The sequence below is a fragment of the Haemaphysalis longicornis genome, unplaced genomic scaffold (assembly GCF_048455015.1).
Source record: "Haemaphysalis longicornis isolate Haplotype H1 unplaced genomic scaffold, Haemaphysalis longicornis Haplotype H1 scaffold_10, whole genome shotgun sequence".
In the NCBI taxonomy this organism is placed as follows: Eukaryota; Metazoa; Arthropoda; class Arachnida; order Ixodida; family Ixodidae; genus Haemaphysalis; species Haemaphysalis longicornis.
Window position 1 is genome coordinate 47,376,978 of NW_027526204.1, and position 21,738 is coordinate 47,398,715.

The window sequence follows — 21,738 nt, forward strand, 5'->3', positions numbered from 1 at the left end:
TTTATTTAGTAGAAAACTTAATTCGAAAATGCTGTCCTCCTCTCTTTACGCTCGCCCATTTTCTGCGGCGTTTTCGTGTGACGTCGAGAGGAGCCGAGCTCGCAATTGGCTGCGCTATCTGCACGGCTCCCCGGCCTTCAGACAGAGTCAGTCGGCCCAGCGTTTGGTCCGCCGGACGCCGACGGGTCGTCGCAATTCGTTCGCTCAGTTGAAACGAAGCCAGGACACGTTTGTGAATGGAAGAATGCGCCTTTCTTTACTTCGTTAGTTTGTACTCTGTATCTAGCTCCAAGTCAAGGTCGCTTCACTCAAGCGCTGCACAAGCGCACATGCGACGCTTCGCTGACTGGTACGCCAGTAGGAAAATATAAGGCCTCTTGAAGGAGGGAGAAGAGTCAGCGAAGTCAATATAGGTACTAAGGAAATAAAATCAACTGATATTTTTACCGTACAGCGTAAAAATAGGGTGCGGGAAGCACTTTTTTTGCGCTGGGCGAACAAGCACAGCGGTCAGCAGCACGACTACGCATCTGCGAACGCTTTTCCGTCTACGAAATGCAATTGCTAGACGTGAGCTAGTGTGGAAACTCGGGGGACGCTTACTGCACGAGCACAATACAACAAATAGTCACCTAAGCTGCTTGAAATGCCAAAACTAAATAAAAATGTAAACTTGTTGTACAATATATACCTTATATTACCATGGTCGGCGCAGCCCGTCTCGTGGCCTAGTTGTCTAAGGCTACAGGTATGTCGCCGCTGAGTGTTTTGCAAGTCACGAGTTCGAGTCCCCGTAGGTACGTGTTTTTTTTTTTTTTTTTTTTAAGATAACTTTTTTGTTTTCTGCCGATATTTTCTACATTGAGTTCACCTTTGTTTGGGCCGCAACGTTCATGGCTCCACGAACTAGTTCACAGAACGCGCGCAGGCTGGCACTGGCGCGCTAGCGAGTTCTCGTTGGCGTGCTGTCCATAAGCACCGACTGCTTGCGGGCAGTGGGCACAGGCCAGAATGAACAGACCCTTGGCCTGGTGCGAACACGCATTTTACGGTACAGGCATGAGTGAGGCAAGCTCCAAATAGGGGGGGGAAAGCGCGTGACATTTGTGCGTCTGCGGGTACGCGGACGGCGTCCATGCACTGCGTAGGCCTCGGCTAGTGAATGCTACGATTCCAAGCCGTCCTGGGAGGCTTATCTTTATGCATTTTTACAGCTGACAACATGGGAGAAGCGCGGTACGATGATTACTGAGTTATTGAGAATGCCCATCCAACAACGCCACAGGTTGTGTCTTACAGAACCGAAACCGAAACTTGTTTGGTTGCTCACCGTGGGCATCGTCCAATCACGGTCCCGCTCCTCCCAACGTCACAGCTTTAGTTGGTGCGGCCGCCGCAAACCGCGCATGGTAGTTTTTCTTCTTTGGCGCTTTGTAAAATAATTACCGATTTGTCAACCGGATAAACGATGAAAAGTGGGCTAATTTGAGCCAGTCTACGCAGTGCAAGCAAAAACGGGAGCTTGACAAATTCACTTCAGTGTCCCTTTAATCCGGCCCTGCCCTCACCCCCAAGTTTCTTTGTCCTACGCAAACACAAAACAACACTTGTCACCCCAGCGAGTAACGGTCTGGCGGTTTCCGTAGTCTCGCACTCTGCCTGGGCACTTAAGGTTGCAGTTGTGGCAGCATTGGGTGCCACCTGTGTCACTCTCGCACCAGCTGTCAGCCTTCCCGGTGTTGCAGGACTTGCACGTGGCGCCACAGTGGCGCGAGTAGCACCAGCCCCTGGTGCTGTGCTGGCAGAGGTCGGTGAAGCTGGCTCCACTGCCTGCTGGCTTCCTGAAGGGGCGGCTGAGGTCGCCAGGCGAGGTCTCCCATGGTCGGTGTGCCGGTGCCAAGTGGTCTCGTCCGACATGCGGATGAGCAGCGACGACGCACTGGCAGGACAGACCACGTGCCCCGCAGACCAGGTTGGACCCGGCCGGAAGTTCCTGGAAAAGACCGGAGCCCCAGACTCCGGCAAGGCCCAGGAAGGAGTCCAGGCTGAGGCAGTGCGGCGGGCCCGTGGCCAGGCAGTCCGGCTGCGCCAGCAGGGGCGCAAGCACCTGCTCGGGCGCATACGGGTCCCCGCACAGCATGCACAGCATCAGCCGCAGGTCCGGCCGGGGCCCCGCGGCGGCGGGCAGCGGCGGGCAGATGTGCAGCCGGCCCGCCCGCCGCTCGATGCTCTCCGCCAGCGCGCACAGCGCCTGCTCCAGCCGCACGGGGTCCAGGCCGCCGCCGTCGTCCACGAAGGGGCACTGCAGGCTCTTGGCCCGGTTGATGCCCTCCTCGCACATGAAGTCCCCCTGGCCCGCAAACACCATGACCAGGGGCAGGCCGTGGAAGGGCAGCCGGTCCTCCTGCTCCAGGTTGGCCAGCAGGGTCTTCTCGAGGCTCTCGCGGATGTACTCCAGTCCCCGCTGGCTGGCGTACACGCACAGGCAGCTGTGGGGCAGGGGCTCCGGGTGGAACGAGTTGTGCGGCAGGCCCACGTCGCCAGCGATGATCCTGAAGTTCAGCGCGTACTGGACCTTGTCGTCGAGCCGGAAACCCTGCGGGTGCGCCTGCCGCATGGCCTGCGCCACCTGCTGGGCGCTGCCCCCGGCGACCAGTACCACCAGGTGCAGCAGGCGGCCGTTGGCGCCCAGCACCCCGCCGCCGTTGGTGCCGGCCCCCCGCCGGTGCAGCAGCTGCTCGAAGCCGTCCATGCAGTCGGGCTGGGCGGGGTAGTGCTCTCTCCGGCACCTGAATGCTTGCCGCCGTGCCGGTGAATGTCCCCACCCCGGGCTGGAACAGGGCCTCGAACTTGATCAGGAGGCTCGGGACGTCTTCCACCGCATGCACTGCTTCCTGGAACTCCGGCAGCCGCACACCCAAAGCCTGGATCCAGTTCCGGCCCAGCAGCGTCGGTGACGGCCCCTTGGTCAGGTACAGGGGCAGGGTTGCCTCCCTGTCGCCAAGGCGGACGCTGACCTGGGCTTGACCCTCGACTTGGGCGAGCTGTCCGGAGTAGCTGCGCAGCATGACGGCCGACGCCCACGCCAGGGAAGGTGCGCTTGAAGGCTTTCCCGGCCATGACCGACACACTGGCCCCTGTGTCCAGCTCCATGGAGATGGGGCGCCCGCACATTTCGACGGTCAGCCAGTATGGTGGCACCGGCGGCTGCACTGTGGCCGCGTGCCACATGTAGAAAATCTGCGGGTCTTCGGCCACGACGTGAAGCCTAGCCGCTGCACCGGAAGCCAGCTGCTGCCGCACGCCCCCGTCGCCTACCCTTGTGCCGACTCCCTTGGCCGTGGGCTGGCGCGGAACCTGTGCTCGACGCCGGCTGCTGCTTCCGTCCGTCCGCCGTCGTCCCACCTCGGCACGCCCGAGCAATGGGCCCAGTTCTTCCGCACGCAAAGCACTCCGCTTGCGCGAACTGGCACTGTGAAGGGGGGTGGTCACCACCGCAGCGAACGCACCTGCTTCCTCCATGGCACCTGCCATGCCGTGCCGCCATCTTGTTCACCGCCGCCTCCGCCGACGGCGAGCCGGCTGCACGCGCTAGCTCGCCCGCGTCCTTGGCCGCAGCCACCATCGCCAGCGCTGCCTTCACGGCGTCGTCCAGCGAGGGGTCGGGAAGCTCCAGGAGTCGCGTCTGCATGGCGGGGTCGTTGATGCCGCAGACGAAACGGCCCCGGAGCAGCGAGTCGAGCTGCTCTCCGAAGGCGCAGCCGCTCGCCAACCCTCACAGCGCTGCGACGAACTGCCCGAGCGTCTCTCCGTCTCGGCGGCTCCGGTTATTGAAGCGAAAACGCTCCATTAGCGTCGACGGAGCCGGGCTGTAGTGTGAGCGTAGCGTCGCGAGCAGCTCACCCAGCGGCTTCTCGTGCGGCGTGGCCGGCTTGGGCAGGTCGAGCAGGAGAGCGAAGACGCGGGTCCCGCAGCTGGCCAGGAAGATGTGGCGCTGTTTTGCCTCGGGTGTGTCGTTCGCCCGGAAAAACACGCCGACTTGTTCCTCGTAGACCGGCCAGGCGGACCCTTCACCCTCGAACGGCTCGAGCCTCCCGTACAGCTAGAGTGTACTAGAACTCTAGTACAGCGGCATGGCGCAATGGCGGCTGGCTTGAGGGGGCGGTGTCTCGGCGTTGTCGGTGGCGGCGCTCTCGGTGGCTTCGGCCGCTCCGCTGGCTTCTTCCCTCGTCGCCAGTGTCACGATTTAGCTCCGCGTTCGAGAACCTGGGCGGGTAGGGGTACCCTTCAGCCGAGAGACGACCTGCAGCGTGCTGATGGTGACGGTGACTGACCCCCGAGCAGCCGTGCTCGGCGGTGTTTATTGCCCGGCCACACACAATGTTGCCCACCGAGCCTGGTGGGGCCACTGAACTTAGCGGCCAACAAATATCAGGGATGGGGGGCGCCACACACTTGTCACAATGAGCAGGCTTCTTGTGAAGCGTTTTGGAAATTTATGGCAAGGCAATGAAGAGCTTCACGAGTGTTTTCAGGCGTGCCCAAAAAAGTACTCTACGGAGCCATTCGAAAAGAGCGGCTAATGCTGTCAAGAGGACACACCGGCTCTTCATGTAACGTTTTGCTGTTCTTGAAGCTGGGTTGCATGTTTATTGCCTTTTTGGCTTAAACCTCTATCGTAATGTTCTTGAAAGTCGATTGCAATAAAGTTTTCATAAGAATGCCACAACTTGTCTGTTTCAACTGAGTACGACAAAATCTGAACTTATCCCAATATTGCTCAAATTCTACACATAATTATTAATTACTTGTCGCTATAGATTTCCCCTAGCTGACATGTGAAACATGCCATTTAATAGCTTTGACAGCACTGCATTTAGGTCCGGTTCCAAACTTTCGTTTTCTTTCCCCTCAAATTCCCCTTACTCCACATAAGGAAATTTTGAGGGGAAAATGGGAAGAAAAAACGCCTCAGGGGGAAAAAAGGGAAAAAATAAGGGGAAATAAAATGCCTCAAATAGATATCAAGCCCAGGATTCATATGGCAGCGCTTTAGAATGTATGCGAGGGGGCAGGAGACGTGGCGCGTGGAAGGGGGCTATGGCCCCCAAAAAATGACCACATCTTTCCGCGGGGGAAACAATGGGGTGATGCAACGCATCTAGGCGGTGCTTGTTACGGTTGCGCCGACCATCGCGGTAGCAGACCTGTTAGTCTCCATTCAAATCATCGGTGGTCATCGGAGCGGCGGCGGTGGAGCGACTGAGCTGAGCGGCGCAGTTATCGCGTTTATATGTACCGCGCGTTAACGGTGAGGGGAATGAGAGAGTAGCGCATGCGCATATGTTAACCGAGCGCTAACGCTCGCTGACGCACAGCTGGCATGGCGAGGGGAGCGAGCGCTAACGCAAGATGGCGCTGCGGTGAGAGCGGCGTTGCCGCGCAGCTGGCGTGGCGAGGAGAATGGGGGAGAGGCGTGCGAACTACGGATGGATGGAGGGACAAGGCGAGCCAGAGATGCGTCGCATCTAAAATTTCAGGGGGGGCCCGAGCCCCCCCTCTGGATACGTCCCTGGTTGGTTGACCACGAGGACAAAAACGAGATGGAAAAAAGGTATTAGGGATATGATGCAAGGAAATACTAGAAACTAAATACGAGGAGATAGCACTAGAAAAAAACTGACACAAAATAGGAAGGAAGCAACGCAAAGAGAGTGGATAATTCCAAACCAATACAAAAGAAAACTATAGCCAGGACAACGCAAATGAATATATATATGAAGCCCCTTCCACTGTTGTTTTTCTAGACGAAAGTCCTGTTGAAAACTAACCGTCACTGCGGTAACCCTAACCCCAGGGAGTGGCAGAGTGATCAATCCAACACTATTCACATTCCGCCTTTCTATTCTGCTTTAAAGAAAAGACAAAGCCTTAAACCAATCTTTATGAAAATTTTAAAGGAGATTATGCACGCGGAAACCATCGGTGCATTTGCGTTGCTGAATGATATCCTAATGGATGGGCGCTAGCTATAACGCAAATTCTTCTTCGTGGATATGCTATATGTGGCGAAGCCCGAAGACAAGGAAAGAGCAATGACCTCCCACGAGCGCAGTGTATGTCAGAGCACACTTTGCCCTCGCTAACTCCGGTTTCGCCGCTACTTATCGGTCCTATCAACTTCTCTTCAAAAGGAATTATTCATAACAGTATGTTTATTTTTTGCATTTAAGCAAGACTCCCCTACCCTTCCAAACAATGCGAACTTGCTTCAATGCACGAGATATCATTCAGAAATGCAAAGGCAGTGACCATATTTGTGTTATCAGCTACGCCCGGAGAGTTGTATTGGCCATAGCAGCATAGCATTTAATTCAGTGCCACACCTTGCCTGCTGTGCACATGTTAATCGTTCACTGCGGGCCCAGTCGTCCCGTGGTCGTGCAGCAATGCCCAACGGCCACTGGCACCTTCTAAGCGACGGGACAGCCGCAGTCAGTCTTGGTTGCATTCAAAGCGAAAATATCAACCTCGGCAGTAGGGGAATGCCGCAAGGGTCAGTGTTATCTCCCTACCTTTTAAAGGGGTCCTGAAATACCTTCCGCCGATGCGTGGATGTACATGTAACCAAATAAAGCAATGTATTGGCAATCTCCTCCTGCAAGAATTTTGTTAAAGCGATGAGTATTAGCTGAGAAATCGTAAATCAAAAACCGCGCATTATCGCCGAGCCGCGTTTCCTCCTCGTTTCAACGTACTCTCCGCTGTTGACGGCGCGCGAGGCCTCCCTCCCATGATGCTGCGCTCCTCGGCGGAGACGTACTTCCGCTATTGCGCTGCTCACACTGCATGCCGTCTGCTACGGGCAAGCTTTGTTGACACCATGAATACCGCACTACGCTAAAGGCTGGAAAAGCGAACGAAAAATCTACCCCCATGTGTGCGGCGGCCTGGCCTTGCCCTTTCGCGGTGTACGTTGCTGCAGAACTTTGCTATCGGCGGCACGCGACTTATTATCGGCGGCGAACTCGCAGCCGCACGGGGAGGATCGTGCGCTCGCTCCCTTGGATGCACAGCGCACTGTTTATCCAAAAAGCGCCGTATCAGATGTGGCCCCGCTGGTTCCGGGTCTTATTTTGTGGCGGTGGTAATTCCTGCCGGCGGCATGTGAAAAAGACATTTTAAACCGATACAGAACCCGTGCACAAAATGCCAGTTCAGCTTGGGGCGACGCGTGGTGGAGAGCGGCAACGTTGGCAAAACATGCTCCACCGCGGCTCTGAGCTTTCTAGCGCTAAAGCGAGCACCATTTCTTTGACAATATCAAACATCGGTTGCCCTGGCAACAAGGCACAAACCGGTCTAGAAGTCAGTTACGGTTGCGTGATCCCGGTTCAGCTTGGGGCACCACCTCACGGCATATGGGCACTGCAGGCATACTACTCACTCTCATTTGGAAGTGCGAGATGCGTTTGGCATTACAGGAGGCGATGGTGTGTGTGTTGTGGACGCCTTTGTTTCGCGATGAAATGCGACGTTGTGCTTCTGCGGGTGGATAGTGCTTCCCATGGTTTGGATTATCTTTCTCGAGCGGCGTACGACTCAACCTCGCATGGGGTATGTGCAGTGTGCGTGGCTAAAAGCCATCTCGGCTTGCGCGCCAGAGTTAAGTGACTTGCTGTTCGTCCCCGCAAACCGTGCGCGAGGAGAGTGCCGAATTTACGACGGGCAGGAGGAGGCAACCTATCGTCTGTCAATCGCGGTTCAGACTTGCAACGCATGTTGTGACGTTGTGTTCGTTCGAAACACATCTCTGGATTGTTTTGAAGTGGAATAAAATGTATCCGTCAAACCCGGGCATTCGGCTCAGGGCGTTCTCTGCGATTGCACGAAAGAAGTGCCACGGGGCTTCAACGCTTTCTTTACGGAACGTACTCAGGTAAGAGAATATCCATGTCGTGTTATGGCCGTGTTGCATTCAATACGAACGGTTAAGCGTTTGTTTACACTTGTTTCGTTTGTCGTAAAATGCCCAAGCACTCCGACACTCCGCTGGCAGATCAGCCGGCGAGCCGACGCTGAGCAGACGACTCATCTCTTTGCCGGAAGTGTGTGAAAAAGCCGCCCAATAGCAGGATGTCTAGCTCATGACGGACATCTGGGAATCGATGATGTAGACATGTGAAGATGGCGGCGTCTGAAAACACGAAGGAAAGGGTGAGAAAAAAGCGACAAACTTTGCAACAAAAGTGTGAGCTTTCCGCTGCGCGTAAAAGAGTAATACTTGGCCCAGATGACCTTGACGACCCAATCTAACGATTGCGCTACTTCATTTAGTGTGCTCAAAATGCCTTTCAGGGCCCCTTTAAATATAACTCTATTGGAGCTACCTAAGAAACTAGAGGAGATAAAGGACCCGAAATTCAGTTTTTATGCAGACGATATCACGCTCTCGACTAATAAAGGCACTGACGGAGAAATACAAGAACGGCTACAACGCGTCACAGTCGCATTTCAGCTGTCTCAGTCAATTAAGTCAACTGAAAGAGAAAGACATAAGAGGCGAAGTTTCACCCTTGCTGCAAGTATGGGGCACAAGATTTATTATTAAAACTTGCAAGGGACACAGGAACACTCATTCGAGTAAAGATTAGAGATTAGATTATTGGGTGTAATACACCACAGCTACACCTGGGATATGAGACACAATGTAAAGAAGGCCTCCAGACTAATTCTGATCCCTGGGGATCATTAAGGTGTGCCAAAACCTCCACACATAGACGTTAACACATTTCGCCTCCATGTGAAAAGCTGCCACCACGGCTGGGAATCGAATCCGTGTCCTTGGGCTCAGAAGCACAAAGCCTTAGCCACTGAGCCATCGCGGCAGGCTTGTTCGAGCAAAAAGAAGTCCTAATTATACAATGCCTGGGAATCGAATCCGTTTCCTTGGGCTCAGAAGCACAAAGCCTTAGCCACTGAGCCATCGCGGCAGGCTTGTTCGAGCAAAAAGAAGTCCTAATTATACAATGCCACGTGCACATTATTGCATTTAGCGACGTGCACCAGTTAGAATGATCCGACGACCTAAATTGGGCATTTTCAGGAGTGAGACAGCTGAATCAGATTTGGGAGCAGTTTTTGGAGCAGCAAAATCTCGATTTCGGAGCAGAAGAACCTTGATTTGGAGCAGAAGGACATTTCTTCTGTCACCTTAGGAGCATAAAAAGTCAAATTACTCACGTGCACTTCTTAGTCGGTTTTGAACGTACCTAATACTGAAACAGCCTTTCAATAAAGTTTTTTCTACCAGCGTACCACAAGGTACGAACTGCACCACATTTTTACAAAGCATTTTTAAATTCTCAGACTCTATGCACACATAGCGTGGAGCGCTGCTGAGAATATCGAATTGAAAAACTAAGCAATTGTACGGCATTTTTATCATGCGAATGTTGAAATTGTTATTTTTTTATTCCCAGACTGGGCTTTATGCACAAGTGTAGATCCAAGGCAAAAGTTGTGCAAAGTGAGGTGACAGTCCGCCCAACGTCGGTATGTTTAACAACCTCCCTCTTGTCACTAAATTTCACGTCAGATAGATGAACCATTATTACCACCGTGCATTATTAGCCCGTCCTGCTATCGGACACTGCTTGAACATTTTGCGGCGATGTAGCCTGCGCCGCCACTTCTGCAGTGTCGATCGTCCTATTCCCACCGCTCGCAAGCTCGCTGTCAAAGGCAGCAATAACTCAGCGCTTTATAACACCGCAATGAGTCCGAAATTTCACTTCAAGCACGCACAGCGCCTCACACTCAATGCCGAAACCCGGCGAATTAGCGGGCACCATGTTGTTTTTGAACTCCTGTCTTTCGAGTCACGCAAACCCAGCCACTCCCATCACCAAAACCACGGTAGAAATCGGCGAAAAGCACTCTGCCTGAACCCCAAGCAACTGCTTCACCCCCCGGCCATGTTTTCCAATCTTCAACCCATCAAGATGGCGGCGCCCAGTGATGTCGTTCCGGAGTTAGGGTGCTCCAAAAATTGCCATTTTTTCATCAACCTGCACAAGTAGTTGGTCGCCTCAGTACACAAGTGTTTTTTCTACAAAACTTTGGATTGGTTTTTGCTGGGAAAACTTTAAAAACTCACAGAATATAACATGTGCAACCCGACATTGTGACTGTTTTATTGAATAATCAATCAATTAAACCTTTACAAACAGCATCACCTCGGGGGCACTGGAAAATTATGCCGTCAGTAAGCATTTTTCCCCACTGAAACTGACGGGAGCGTTAAAATCCTTGGCTGTCACTGTTTTGGAGCGTTTGGCACAATTTTTGCAATGTTCAAGCTTTTGGAGCAGCCTGGCGCAGGAAAACAAATTCGTATCAAAACTGCGCAATATGCGCAGCTGTCTCACCCCTGTCTCGTCGAGATTCCACTAAGCAATGCTCTTAATAAAGGGAACGAGTGAATTCCATAGATGATAGGTGGATGTAGGCATCTGAACAAGGATGCCAAAAAGAACTGTACAGATTTTTTATTAAAACTTGACACACCCTGAAACAGCACAGCACTAGAATGAGAACCATGGCCTGAAGGCTTCACTTCTTACATTGGTAACTGCCAAAAAGAGCTTGCCCCTGCACTTAATATGCATTTTGTGCTCAAGTAGTACACAAATCAGTAAGGAAAGGTTGAAAGTGACAGATTAGCATCAAAAGATTGTGGGATAGTGTGGAAATAGACTATCAATCTATAAAAGCATGCAAAGCCTTCCTCTTTGCAACAGCACTGACAGGGGTAAGTGTACACCCTAGATGGAGCAACTTTACTCCTAAGGTGACCAAGGCCAACAGCCGTTCCTTGTTCTTGGCCATTAACATACAGAGACCAAACTCCATTTTTACTATCATTACTGTGAAACACAACTGTGAGAAAATACATTCAATGAACAAGATATTCTTTCTACAAAGCCAGAAAACTGTATGTGGCACACCCATTCAGTTTGCTGAAAGCAGGAAACAACTTATCATGAACTCAACACATGGTCACGAAAGGAAATAAACATGTTTTCAATGCCTGAAGACAAAAACACACACTAAATTTAGGTTGACAGTTCTTAACGCTGATTATTTTGATATTATTACAACAAAGAGAACATCTCATATTTGGTCTTAAGAGCATTGAATGTGACCAGCAAAGTGACGCACACAAGCGAATCCTACACGGTAACTAACCACACAGACGGTGCAAGATGCTTTGAACTTTAAAAGAAGCCACAATATACTTTACAGGCCTAAAAAAAAGAAAAGTGCTCAATAGTGCATTCCTTGCTAAGATGTGCAGAAGTAGTCGGCATTTTAGCCGATGTTCTTTAGGCGGTAAAAGCAATTACAAGACGTGCACACAGGACAGAAAAATGTGAAAATTGGGATGCTTGGGGTGTGTGACAGTTCCACATTTCCCCTTGCAACACACTTCCACTATGAGAAATGCACCCGTTTGTGCAAAACACTAAAAATTCCAACAAAAACCATAAAAAAAAAAAACGTGACAAGCGAAAAAACTATCGTGAGAGCAAGTTCCTAACAAGGCACTGCAACTGGCTTTTTCTGTGTTGGCAACAATGCAGGCACATTTTGTTACAAATGTACTGATGTTGACCGCACACGATGCGAAATTAAAAAGAAAGTGTAAGCACAAAGGTGCCACCTTGGGGAATGCCATGCTTGCAAAAGTGAAGACGACGAGGCAAACATATCTGGGTCACTAGAATCATACACAGCCGTCACCACTCAGGCAGGCCAAAGCGACGAACCACTTTTTCCTGGTCTGTGAGGTCCTTCTGCACCTTCTTTCGCATGTAGAAAATGGGGCAGTCACGGCTGAAACAGAACATTCAGAAGACACTGGAGTTAGAAGATGACCAATTTTGTATGAGCATGCTACAGACTTGCAGTCCTTTGCTAGCATCATATTCATGCGACCCTCTAGGGGCATCGTCCTTTCAATGACGAAATGAGTTTTTGACCGAGCAGACCATATCAATGAAAATCCTGCAAAAGGCTCAGACAAAGTTTAGGAGAGAGGAAGGGTAACAGTGTATCCTGGATGAATAAAGCACACTTGTTTTTCACCACAATTATCAAGTTATCGCTTCACCAAATGAAGTATGAAAAAGTGCAGCTGTTTTTCTGCTTGTTCCTTTTTACTGTCGTAGTCTACAAAGGCTTAACTCTGGAAACTAACGCACAATCTTGAGGAGCTGTTATGTCACAAATTTTTAAATATTTTCAATGTTTTTGTTAACCTTTATCTCCACACAGTGCATTCCCTTGGGAAAGAAGAAAACTCGCTTTTTAATTATTATTGTTTATAAAAGTGCGCTACACATACCAAGATGTACCTACACAATTTCCATCCCTGAAAGTATAAACATTTGACAGAGGTCTGTCTCGTTAAGAAGTTAAAACTGAGAAATTTAATTTACAGACTAACAAAAGGTACAGTGTAGACCATTTATAACGTAATCGCTTATAGTGCGGGACGGGATATAACGCGGGTTTTTGTGACCACCGCTTTGGCTCCCATAGAACTCAATGCATAAGCATACCGTTTATAGTGCGGTTTTTCGGCGGGTCTGCTGATCGACCAGCGCAGCTGGGGCATCGTTTTAGGGCAGCAAAAGAAAAAAGAAAGAATGAAATCGGCCATCTGGCGCAGCGCGCACCCCTTGCTCTCCTCTAACTTCAACACACAAGAAACGAATAGGCACCCTTTAGTTCGCGCATATGTGATAACCACAACAGTCCTTGGTTGACGCACCTCAGAAGACAGCAACCCCTTTCCCCGTCCGCGCGCGGCAAGTTGTTTCTATTAAGCGTGAACCGCATGACCTGTTTTGGCACACACTTCGTGCATGTTGGCGTTGCGCGTGCATTTTTTTCATACTCGTGTCGACGATTCCGCGCTCGCAGCGGATTCTGCACGTGGCAGTGGGAGGAGCCTGACGACTTGCACCAATGGGGAGACGCGCAACTAATGGCGGGAGATTCAACGCGCTCTGAGCTGGCTGGCCGCGCCAGAGATGTTTAGGCTTAGAACTGTGGTATTTCTTGATGGGCGCTTTCACAAGCAACGTGGATGGCAGTTTATATTACACTTTCCACCCAGATTATCAGCTCTTTTTCTTGCACGAGCATCTTCGTTTGCACCTCATGCAGCATTTCAGCGAGCAGTTAGAAGCGGTTGCTGGAGCTGCCGGCACCACTTCGCGGCCAGTACCGACGCCATGTTACCACCTCTTACTGCGCCGCAAACACCACGCCAGTTGTACCCGTGCTGGCGTCGCTGCGCATGCGGCGTGCACTGCACGTTTTCGAGGGAAGAAATCGCTCCCAGCGGTTCACGCTTTACAACGTTGGTTGTGCAGATAAGGAATCGCTCTTTCATTTTCCGAACAAGCGAGCGGTGCGAAGCTGAAGATTTCCACTACCAGTACATTGCGCTGATAAGCAGCTGCCTTCGGCATCGTGAACACAAGGTGGGGTAAAAAAAAATCCTGGTGGCGTTCTTACCACGTCCTGCGCCATCTGTTCATCGACGCTAAAAACGCAGCCATGGTCTTTCAAAACACAAACACAACGGAAGAAGTAAAGCCGCGCTCGCCATTTTGTAGGACTGCGCTTTCAATGTGTAAGACCCTGCAGCAGCGGCTGACGTGGGAAAAAAAAAAAAAAACCCGCAATAAAGCTTTGTTTTTAAGTGCTGTGCATTTGAGTGAGGATAAATATAGGGTGACTGCAGAGGTAGGTGGCGATGTGGTTGAATTCGCGCATGTTTCGGTTATAGTGCGGTAACGCTTATAGTGCGGATTTTCGTGGCTCCTGCGACATACTTTATGAGTGGTCTACACTGTAGAAGAAATGGAGAACCCGATGTTTCAGAATCAGCTCTGTTTCGATAGGCCACCTCCTTCCCTACCTCAAAAACCTGTGTGACAACAGAAAAGCGCCCAAGTGCCACCTCTGCATGTATTGGCGAGAGCAAAAATCTACCTGAATGAATTAGGCAACACAATAACGACGTCCACATACAAAACAGAGAGTGCAGCACCGTCACCCAGCACTGCGAGGAGGCTAACCCCAAAACTGACTTTGCTGGAACAGCCATCCTTGGGAATGAAACAAACGGGAGAAAGACGCTTCTCCTTGAGTTTTGGCACATTCGATGAACTGAATCCACAAAAGCTTAATCCATCCTTTGGAACTCTCCTGCCCGCACACGCACGGGCTGTGCTCCGCAGCGAACAGCTTTGTGAGAGACCGCGCTGAAAGACTACAAGGCACCGCTGCAGCGTGGGCCCGGTCACCGCTGAGGAACGAACCGAGCTGGTTCCAAAATGCCAGGTTCTTTATTTGCTCTACCTATGGTTGGAGTCCGTAATTATATTTCTCAATTTCCATCCCGGACTCAACAGTTACAATGGCAGAAAAAAATTACGGACAACCACATGCATTTTTGTGAGTGAACTTTGCACGTTTCAAAGGTACACTAGGCAGAGCGTGCAATGTTCACTCCTCCACTGTCATGGGAAATTTCCTAAGACTTTCCTGACAGCCCTTGTAGACACGATTAGGACACAAGAAAGAGACAAAGTCGATAGACAGAGAATTTCAGACCACGAAAAATGGAATGCAAGTCACTTCCTTGTTCACGGACCACTGGTTCTTAAGGGGAGACGTGGGTCTTGAAATGAACTTTTTTATTAATTGGTCTGTGATAATGAAAATCACTGTGCATATGTGTTTTGTCTTCCTCATTTCAAATATGTAATTAGTTTTCAAGTGGTAGAATTATTTTTTGAGTTATAAAGAAAACACTGGAGCCTAATTAAGTAATTTCTTACGGGCCTTTAAGGAACTTTTTATTCAATTTTTTTTTGAATAAATGGTATGGATGTGTAGCTTAAGACCTGCCATGCATGCTGAAGCTATTTATATTCCTGTAAAGATAGTTGATTGGATAGAATTAATCTAATTATGCCAAGTACAGTTTTCTGAAAACTTAATGACCTCTAATTATTACTCATAACATATATTTGAGGCAAAATGAGCCAATTAAAATAGCTTCAGCATGCAGTTCATTTTATCCCGAATTCAACGGTATAACGCTTGTAGAAATCCTTTGAAAAAAACTACCTCAAAACCCCTGTAAGGCTAGGCACATATGCAAAAAAAGGGAAGCTGAGAAAATCGCAGTTGAAGTTTTACTACAAGTGACAGTTTTATCTATTGAGCATATGAAAAAAAGAAAGGTTCTAGAATGTAGCTCGCATTTCGCTCAACACGAGCATACCAAGTTTGCTGAAATCAGTTGGTGGGAAAATTATGAAATCCTCTGTCTACAGATGGCACCTGGCAGAAAAACTGAACAAAAGCAAAGACAGAACGTTGCTTCAATTTTTATGCTGTTGGCATCGCGCCGTCTCTCTTTGGCGACTAGGGCTGAGGTGCCGATCGTGCACCACAGTTGTAAACGCTATTTTGTTATGTTACTGCTTCATTTGTAGCAATCAAATCGGATTTGCATCGCGTGAAGTGAGTTGCAGCGAAGGGGCTGGTAACGGAATGCCCGCCACTGTTCTGTAACGTGCATGCGCTTGGCTAGGTGGGATAACCACGTTTTCGGTTTAATCTACTCGTTTATCACGTCACCAACGCACATTGTGCACAGTGCGAACATTTATAATTCTCAAATCGCTCATCTATATGGTAACCTGCCGACGAGTAAGCGCGCGCCGGAGTGCGGGCCGAACCGCCGCAGCATCGTTGATAACAGAATGAACACACTTCCCTTGCGACGTCGGCATGCGGCATCCTCCACTTTATAATTTCTTTTCTTTCTATTTGCTGCTGATCGAAAGATAGACGCACCTTAGTGCCCCCGCAGGCGTAATCATATCGCTACGCTATCGTCTCAGCAGCCCGCGCGGGCGCTAAGCCTACCTCCGTCTCGGCGCCGTTCTCGCGATAAGTCGTCGTCACAGGAGCAGAAAATCGTATTTCAGGCGCTTTTAATAATGCCTGTTCTTCCTTTCGGTTATCGATAGACATCTTTACTTTATTTTTACGCCATGCGGGGCTTTTGCCGGTCCTCGCATAGACGAATACATGAGCCGTTGCACTGTGATGAGAGTGCCGAGCAGACGACCCACGGCGCCCAGCCAATAAGGTTGCTCCCTGCGGTCACGTGCAGTCAGTAACCAATTAGGCGGCGTGATCCGTCTCTTTTCTACCCCGGTTTTACTCGCAACCAACGGACGAAACGGAGTGGTTCTGGCGGGGAATTGAAAACGAAAAGACGCGCTTTCGAACGAGACCAAGATGGACGCCGTGGCGCATGTAGAACCCGAGGGGCGAGTCGTCGAAAAAATGCTATTTTCGCGTCGAATCTTGGCCGATTTTAGCGGGCGTCGGTGCTATAGATTGATATTATGGCTCAAATACGTACTCCTGGGTCTGGATATTTTGCTAACCGGTAGAAAAATAGCTCTACTTTCCGAAAATGGCGATTTCTAAAAATCGATTTTTTGGCCAAATTTCGGGATTCCAAGACCCGCGTCTCCCCTTAAAGGAGCACTGAAGCGAACTTTCCATAGCACTCGTTCATGCCGGCATGGATGAACTCGCGTAATGCTGGTCTCTATCATTTGGTAGGAGTGCGACTATCATTTGGTAGGAGTGCAAACCTTATTTACGCATGCTAGCCATGTGCGGCACACCATTCCTGTGGTACACATGACTCATGCTCAGCCATGCACAGGTGCTTGGACGAGCGTGTGGTTGTTTGGATTCCACCACAGGGCTAGTACAGCTTGGCAGTTTCTGCTTCAGGGCAAATACCTCGGGTTCCACTGAGATCCCATATGCCGGCCCACAAAGGCCATAAATGTGGTAAAAGGAAAAATGTAGCTGCCTTTCACTCGAGGAAGTCGTCCAGTACATGAAATGCAAAACTGAGCCTGTCGATGCAGAAAGCACGGAAGGGAAACCCGCTTCAAAAGGCACGTGGCACAAAACTCCTCCGCACGGAAGTTTGCAACGTGTGGGGAACGTGTTAATCAGCCTGAGGCAGTTTATTTTCTCTACACGGGACAAACCTAGAGATCAACGTGGCAAAGGGCTTGCCTGTTCACAAATGGCATACCTGCCAACCTGGTGACATGGAAATTCGGAATATCTGCGGACTGGGGGAAGTGGCGGGCAGCGCACTAATTTTTAAGTCTAAAAGGATTCACGTTTTCTGACATGCGTTCTCATGTTTTCCGAACCATACGTGAAAACCGTCAGTGTTGAAGAGTAATGAGCAGCAACTCCATTGGGAAGAGCAGCAAATTCGGATATGTACGATTTTGAGAACACTTGGTAGTGCTTTCGCGGCTTCGAGCCCGCCATTGCACAGCAAAGCAACTACATGGGTCTTACTGCACAGGACGCAGCAGTCATACAAAGAGCGCCATGAACACGGAATTCGTAACCAGCCCATGAACAACATGCTAAAAGCAGGCTTGCCAAGGTAGCCGCGAGTTCTGGATATGGATGCGTAGCCCACCCCGAGAAGACGACAGAAATCGCAGCTTCGCAGATGGTGATAACAACACTACGTATTGCTTTCTCGTGGCGGCGCAGGTACCACAGTGTCGTTTAAATAGATGGTCCCATTTTTTTTTTTTCAAAAATTCGTATAATTTCAAGCAAGATTCGTAAAATCGTAAGACGCGTCAAATTTCGTACATTTTACGTAAAATTCGGAAGGGTTGGCAGGTATGCAAATGGTCACTCCCCTATGTCAGGTGCGGGTATAGGCACTACAAAGAACTGGAGGACAACGTGGAGACTTTTGCCCGCAAGCATCAGGCAAGGTCTCCAGGAGTGGATGGCTGTCGACAATCCCAGGATGCCTGCTGGCTGTCTGTCTACACAGACCGCTTCTCACAACAGTCTGCACAAGAGTGTCCCATGCTTGGCGCTTGCTACATGATGACATGGTTTTGCGAGCATTTAAGTGCTGCTCGAGTCCTGGACAGCACTTGGAACAACGTGCTGTGGGAGACAGCTAGTCGAGAGCACTCATTCGACGAGAGCTCAGACAAGTGATTGAGTGGAGACAGTAGATTTCCTTTTGTAGAAGACAGTAGATTTCCTTTGATTGTCCTATTGGACTGCTCCAAACTGCTCCAAAGCTGCTCCGTATTTTATTTGCCAAGAGCAGTTCTGGGCTACCCAGTAACTGCTCAAAGCTTCTCTGAGCAAGTGAATGAGAAAGACCAAATGTTTTGAGCCAAATTTTTCTTACTCGGATTTCTCGACCACAAGATAAAGGGGTTGGCCTACATTTCAGCTCGACCTACACTACGGTTTGTGGAGTGTGTCCTACCTTACGTGTAGCATTAAGGTCAGCGAGTTAAATGAAACTTTCCTGCTGCTACCACCCCCGCCCACCCTTAGCCACTGTTCAGACCGACTTGGCAACTTTCCAGTGCACTGTGCACTGGGGGCGCACTGCCCCTGCACTGACCTGGTGCAGAGCACCTCCTCGTGCAGGCTGCCCGAGCACCGCTGACACTGAGTCCAGAGCTCGGCAAACTTGCTCTCCAGGCTGCCCAAGTGGTTCACCTGAAGAAGAAAAGAAGGCACACACTCACAAATTTTAAGGGAGGTCATGCCATTTGCAGGGGTGAGACAGCTGAATCACATTTGGGAGCAATTTTTGGAGCAGTGAAATCTCGATTTTGGAGCAGAAGAACCTTGATTTGGAGCGAATAACGACATTTATTATGTCACCTTAGGAGCCTAAAAAACAAATTTTTGGCGACTTGGTGGGGAAAAGTGCACGTTTTAATCGGTTTTGAACGTACATAATACTTAAACAGCCTTTCAATTGAGTTTTTTTCAACCAGAGTATCACAAGGTACGAACTGCACAACCTTTTTACAAACCATTTTTAAATTCTTAGGATTTGTGCACAGATAGCGTGCATAGATAGCGTGCATAGACAGTGCCCTTGAAAATATCGAATTGAAAAACTAAGCAATCGTAAGGCATTTTTACTATCATGGGAATGCCCAAATTATTATTTTTGTAATCCCAGACGCGGCTTTACGCACAAGTGTAAAGACAGGGCAAAAGTTGCGCAAAGCGAGCTGACAGTCATCACACCCCCCCTCCCATTTCAATCCCCAAGTGCACGTTCACTACGATCGTAATTTGAGTTACTTTGGTATGTTTAGCCACTTCACTTTCGGCATTAAATTTCCCGTCAGATAGATCAACCATTATTACTAGCGTGCAATAATAGCCTGTCCCTCTATTGGACACTGCTTAAACATTTTGCGGCGATATAGTTTGCGCCGCCACATCTTCAGTGTCGGTCTTCTAGTTCCTGCCGCTCGCAAGCTTGCTGTCAAAGGCAGCAATAATTCGGCATTTTATAACACTGCAATGAACCCGAAATTTCACTGCAAGCATGCACTGCGCCTCACACTCAAGGCCCAAACACGGCGAATTCGCGAGTACAGTCTAATCCCGCTGCAACGAAGTCCGCTTCAACGAAATTTCCGCTCCAACGAAATATTTCCAATTTCCCGTCAGCTAGCCATAGAAGTCAATGCAACAAAGTCTTCGCCACAACAAACCATTTGTCTGGCTTGCTTTCGCTTCAACGAAAATTTCGATGATTTGGGCTGGGTTTGAACAATTATTTTACAATAAAATGAGCATAGTGCCAGCTATCTGTAAAATCTGTAACTTTTTATACATTCAGGACGCTTAGTTCCGCCGAAAACATGCACGGCGCACCCACACGGCCACCCAATACAAAAACAAATTCATAGGTGGACACCATTGTTTGCTGGTGATAACCATGTAGCTGGCTATCTCTGCGCGAGGCACAGCACCGGTTCGCCAAGCCGGAGCTACAGCCAATCAGTATCCAGTTGAAATTGTGCAAATGTGCTCTGCTGCTGGCACAGCGCGGTCATGTATGTGTTGTGAGTAGCTGTGCCTGCAGTTTTCCCTTCTACAATTCTTCAAAGTCCAAAGCAAAATTAATGTTTTCGTGTTTAGTCTTGATCCCGCGTCATCCTATCATAGTCGCGAGCGGGCGGTCGCTTTAAATACTAGCACACTCAGCTTGCCTGCCAAGGTCAGTTGCTGCCGTGCCTAGTCAGAGGATAAGATAATGGCGCCGTTCCTGCCACAAGCGAGAGGGGGGCTTCCAACCGCCTAGCAGCTATCAGCTGCAAGTAATCAGCTCGGTGGAAACGCCTTGCGGAACAGCAATACACTTTTTTTTTAACCTACATTTTGTCATTTCTTCACCTCTCCCCTCCTCCTCAGTATCGCGCTCCTTGCGTGCTGTTAAAAAAAACATAACCATTGGTGTGTTTATCTTAATAAACTCGATGTTACTGCGCGTCACGCCTTTTACTAAAAATTGTATTATGCTGCCAATGATGCGGAAATATCTGGGGCTGTTCTTTTGCCCTTCCGTCCTCTATTGGGGCAGATTTCGCCTCAACGAATTTTCGCTTCAGCGAAATTTTTTGCACGTCCCATCAATTTCGTTGTAGTGGAATTCAACTGTACCACAAATCAAACGACTATGTGCGAACCCAGCCCCCTCCATTACCAAAACTGCGGTAGAAATTGGCGGAGAGCACTCTGCCTGAACCACGAGCAAGTGATTTGCCCGGCGGCCATGTTTTCCAATCTTCACCACACCAACTTGGCGGCACCCACTCATGTGGTTTTGGAGATACGGCGCTCCGAAAATTTCCGTTTTTTCATCAACTTGCACAAGTAGTTCGTCGCCTCAGTACCCATAAGCGTATTTTTCTACAGGACTTTGCAATGGTTTTCTCACAGAATATAGCACGCGCAACTCGGGATTGTGACTTTCGAAAAACTATATCAATCAATTAAACCTTTACAAACAGCATCACCTTGAAGATGCTGGAAAGGTATGCCACCAGCAAGCATTTTTCCCCACTGAAGCTGACGGGAGCGTTAAAATCCTTGGATGTTTTGGAGCAGTTTGGTGCAATTTTTGCAATTTTCAAGCTTTGGGAGCAGCCTGGCGCAGGAAAACACATTTGTATCAAAACTGCGCAATAGGCGCAGCTGTCTCACCCCTGCATTTAACACCACTTTCCTCATTTCTTCACTGATTTTGATGAAGATTCACACAGCTGCTGCAAATGCATCAGCGATACCATCTGAAGCCAGAAAGGCGGTTGGCATTTTCAAAACCCAGCTAATTGGCCAGACCATTTATTGAGGGAATCACCATCATCATCATCAGCCTATCTACGCCCACTGCAGGGCAAAGGCCTCTCCTATTAATCTCCAGTTATCCTGGTCTTGTGCTAACTACGACCAATTCATCCCTGCAAACTTTGTGATCTCATCTTCCCATCTAATTTTTTGCCGCCGCCTGCCACGCTTGCCTTCTCTAGGGATCCACTCTGTTACCCTCAATGGTTATCTTGCCTTCGCATTACATGCCCTGCCCTTGTCCATTTCTTCTTCTTAATTTCTACTATTATGTCCTTAACACGCGTTTGTTCCCTGACCCGTTCTCTTCTTGTCACTTAAGGGGGGACGTGGCTTTCAAAATCAACTTTTTTATTTCTTTGTGGATTTTGATGAAAATTGGCACAGCAA

The 21,738-nt window shown here is 49.5% G+C and overlaps 1 protein-coding gene across 1 annotated transcript in view; it reads right to left on the bottom strand.

Moving 5' to 3' along the window:
• Nucleotides 1-10,527: 10,527 nt before the first annotated feature.
• The window catches only part of Pold1 (DNA polymerase delta 1, catalytic subunit), a 94,525-nt gene continuing 83,314 nt past the window's right edge, over nucleotides 10,528-21,738 (bottom strand). The window contains exons 19-20 of the mRNA XM_077689335.1: nucleotides 18,593-18,690; nucleotides 10,528-11,898 (exon numbers count right to left, since the gene is read on the bottom strand). Of these exons, the coding sequence (XP_077545461.1) occupies nucleotides 11,802-11,898; nucleotides 18,593-18,690 (195 nt within the window). The 3' untranslated portion in view covers nucleotides 10,528-11,801. The remainder of the gene's footprint in view (nucleotides 11,899-18,592; nucleotides 18,691-21,738) is intronic.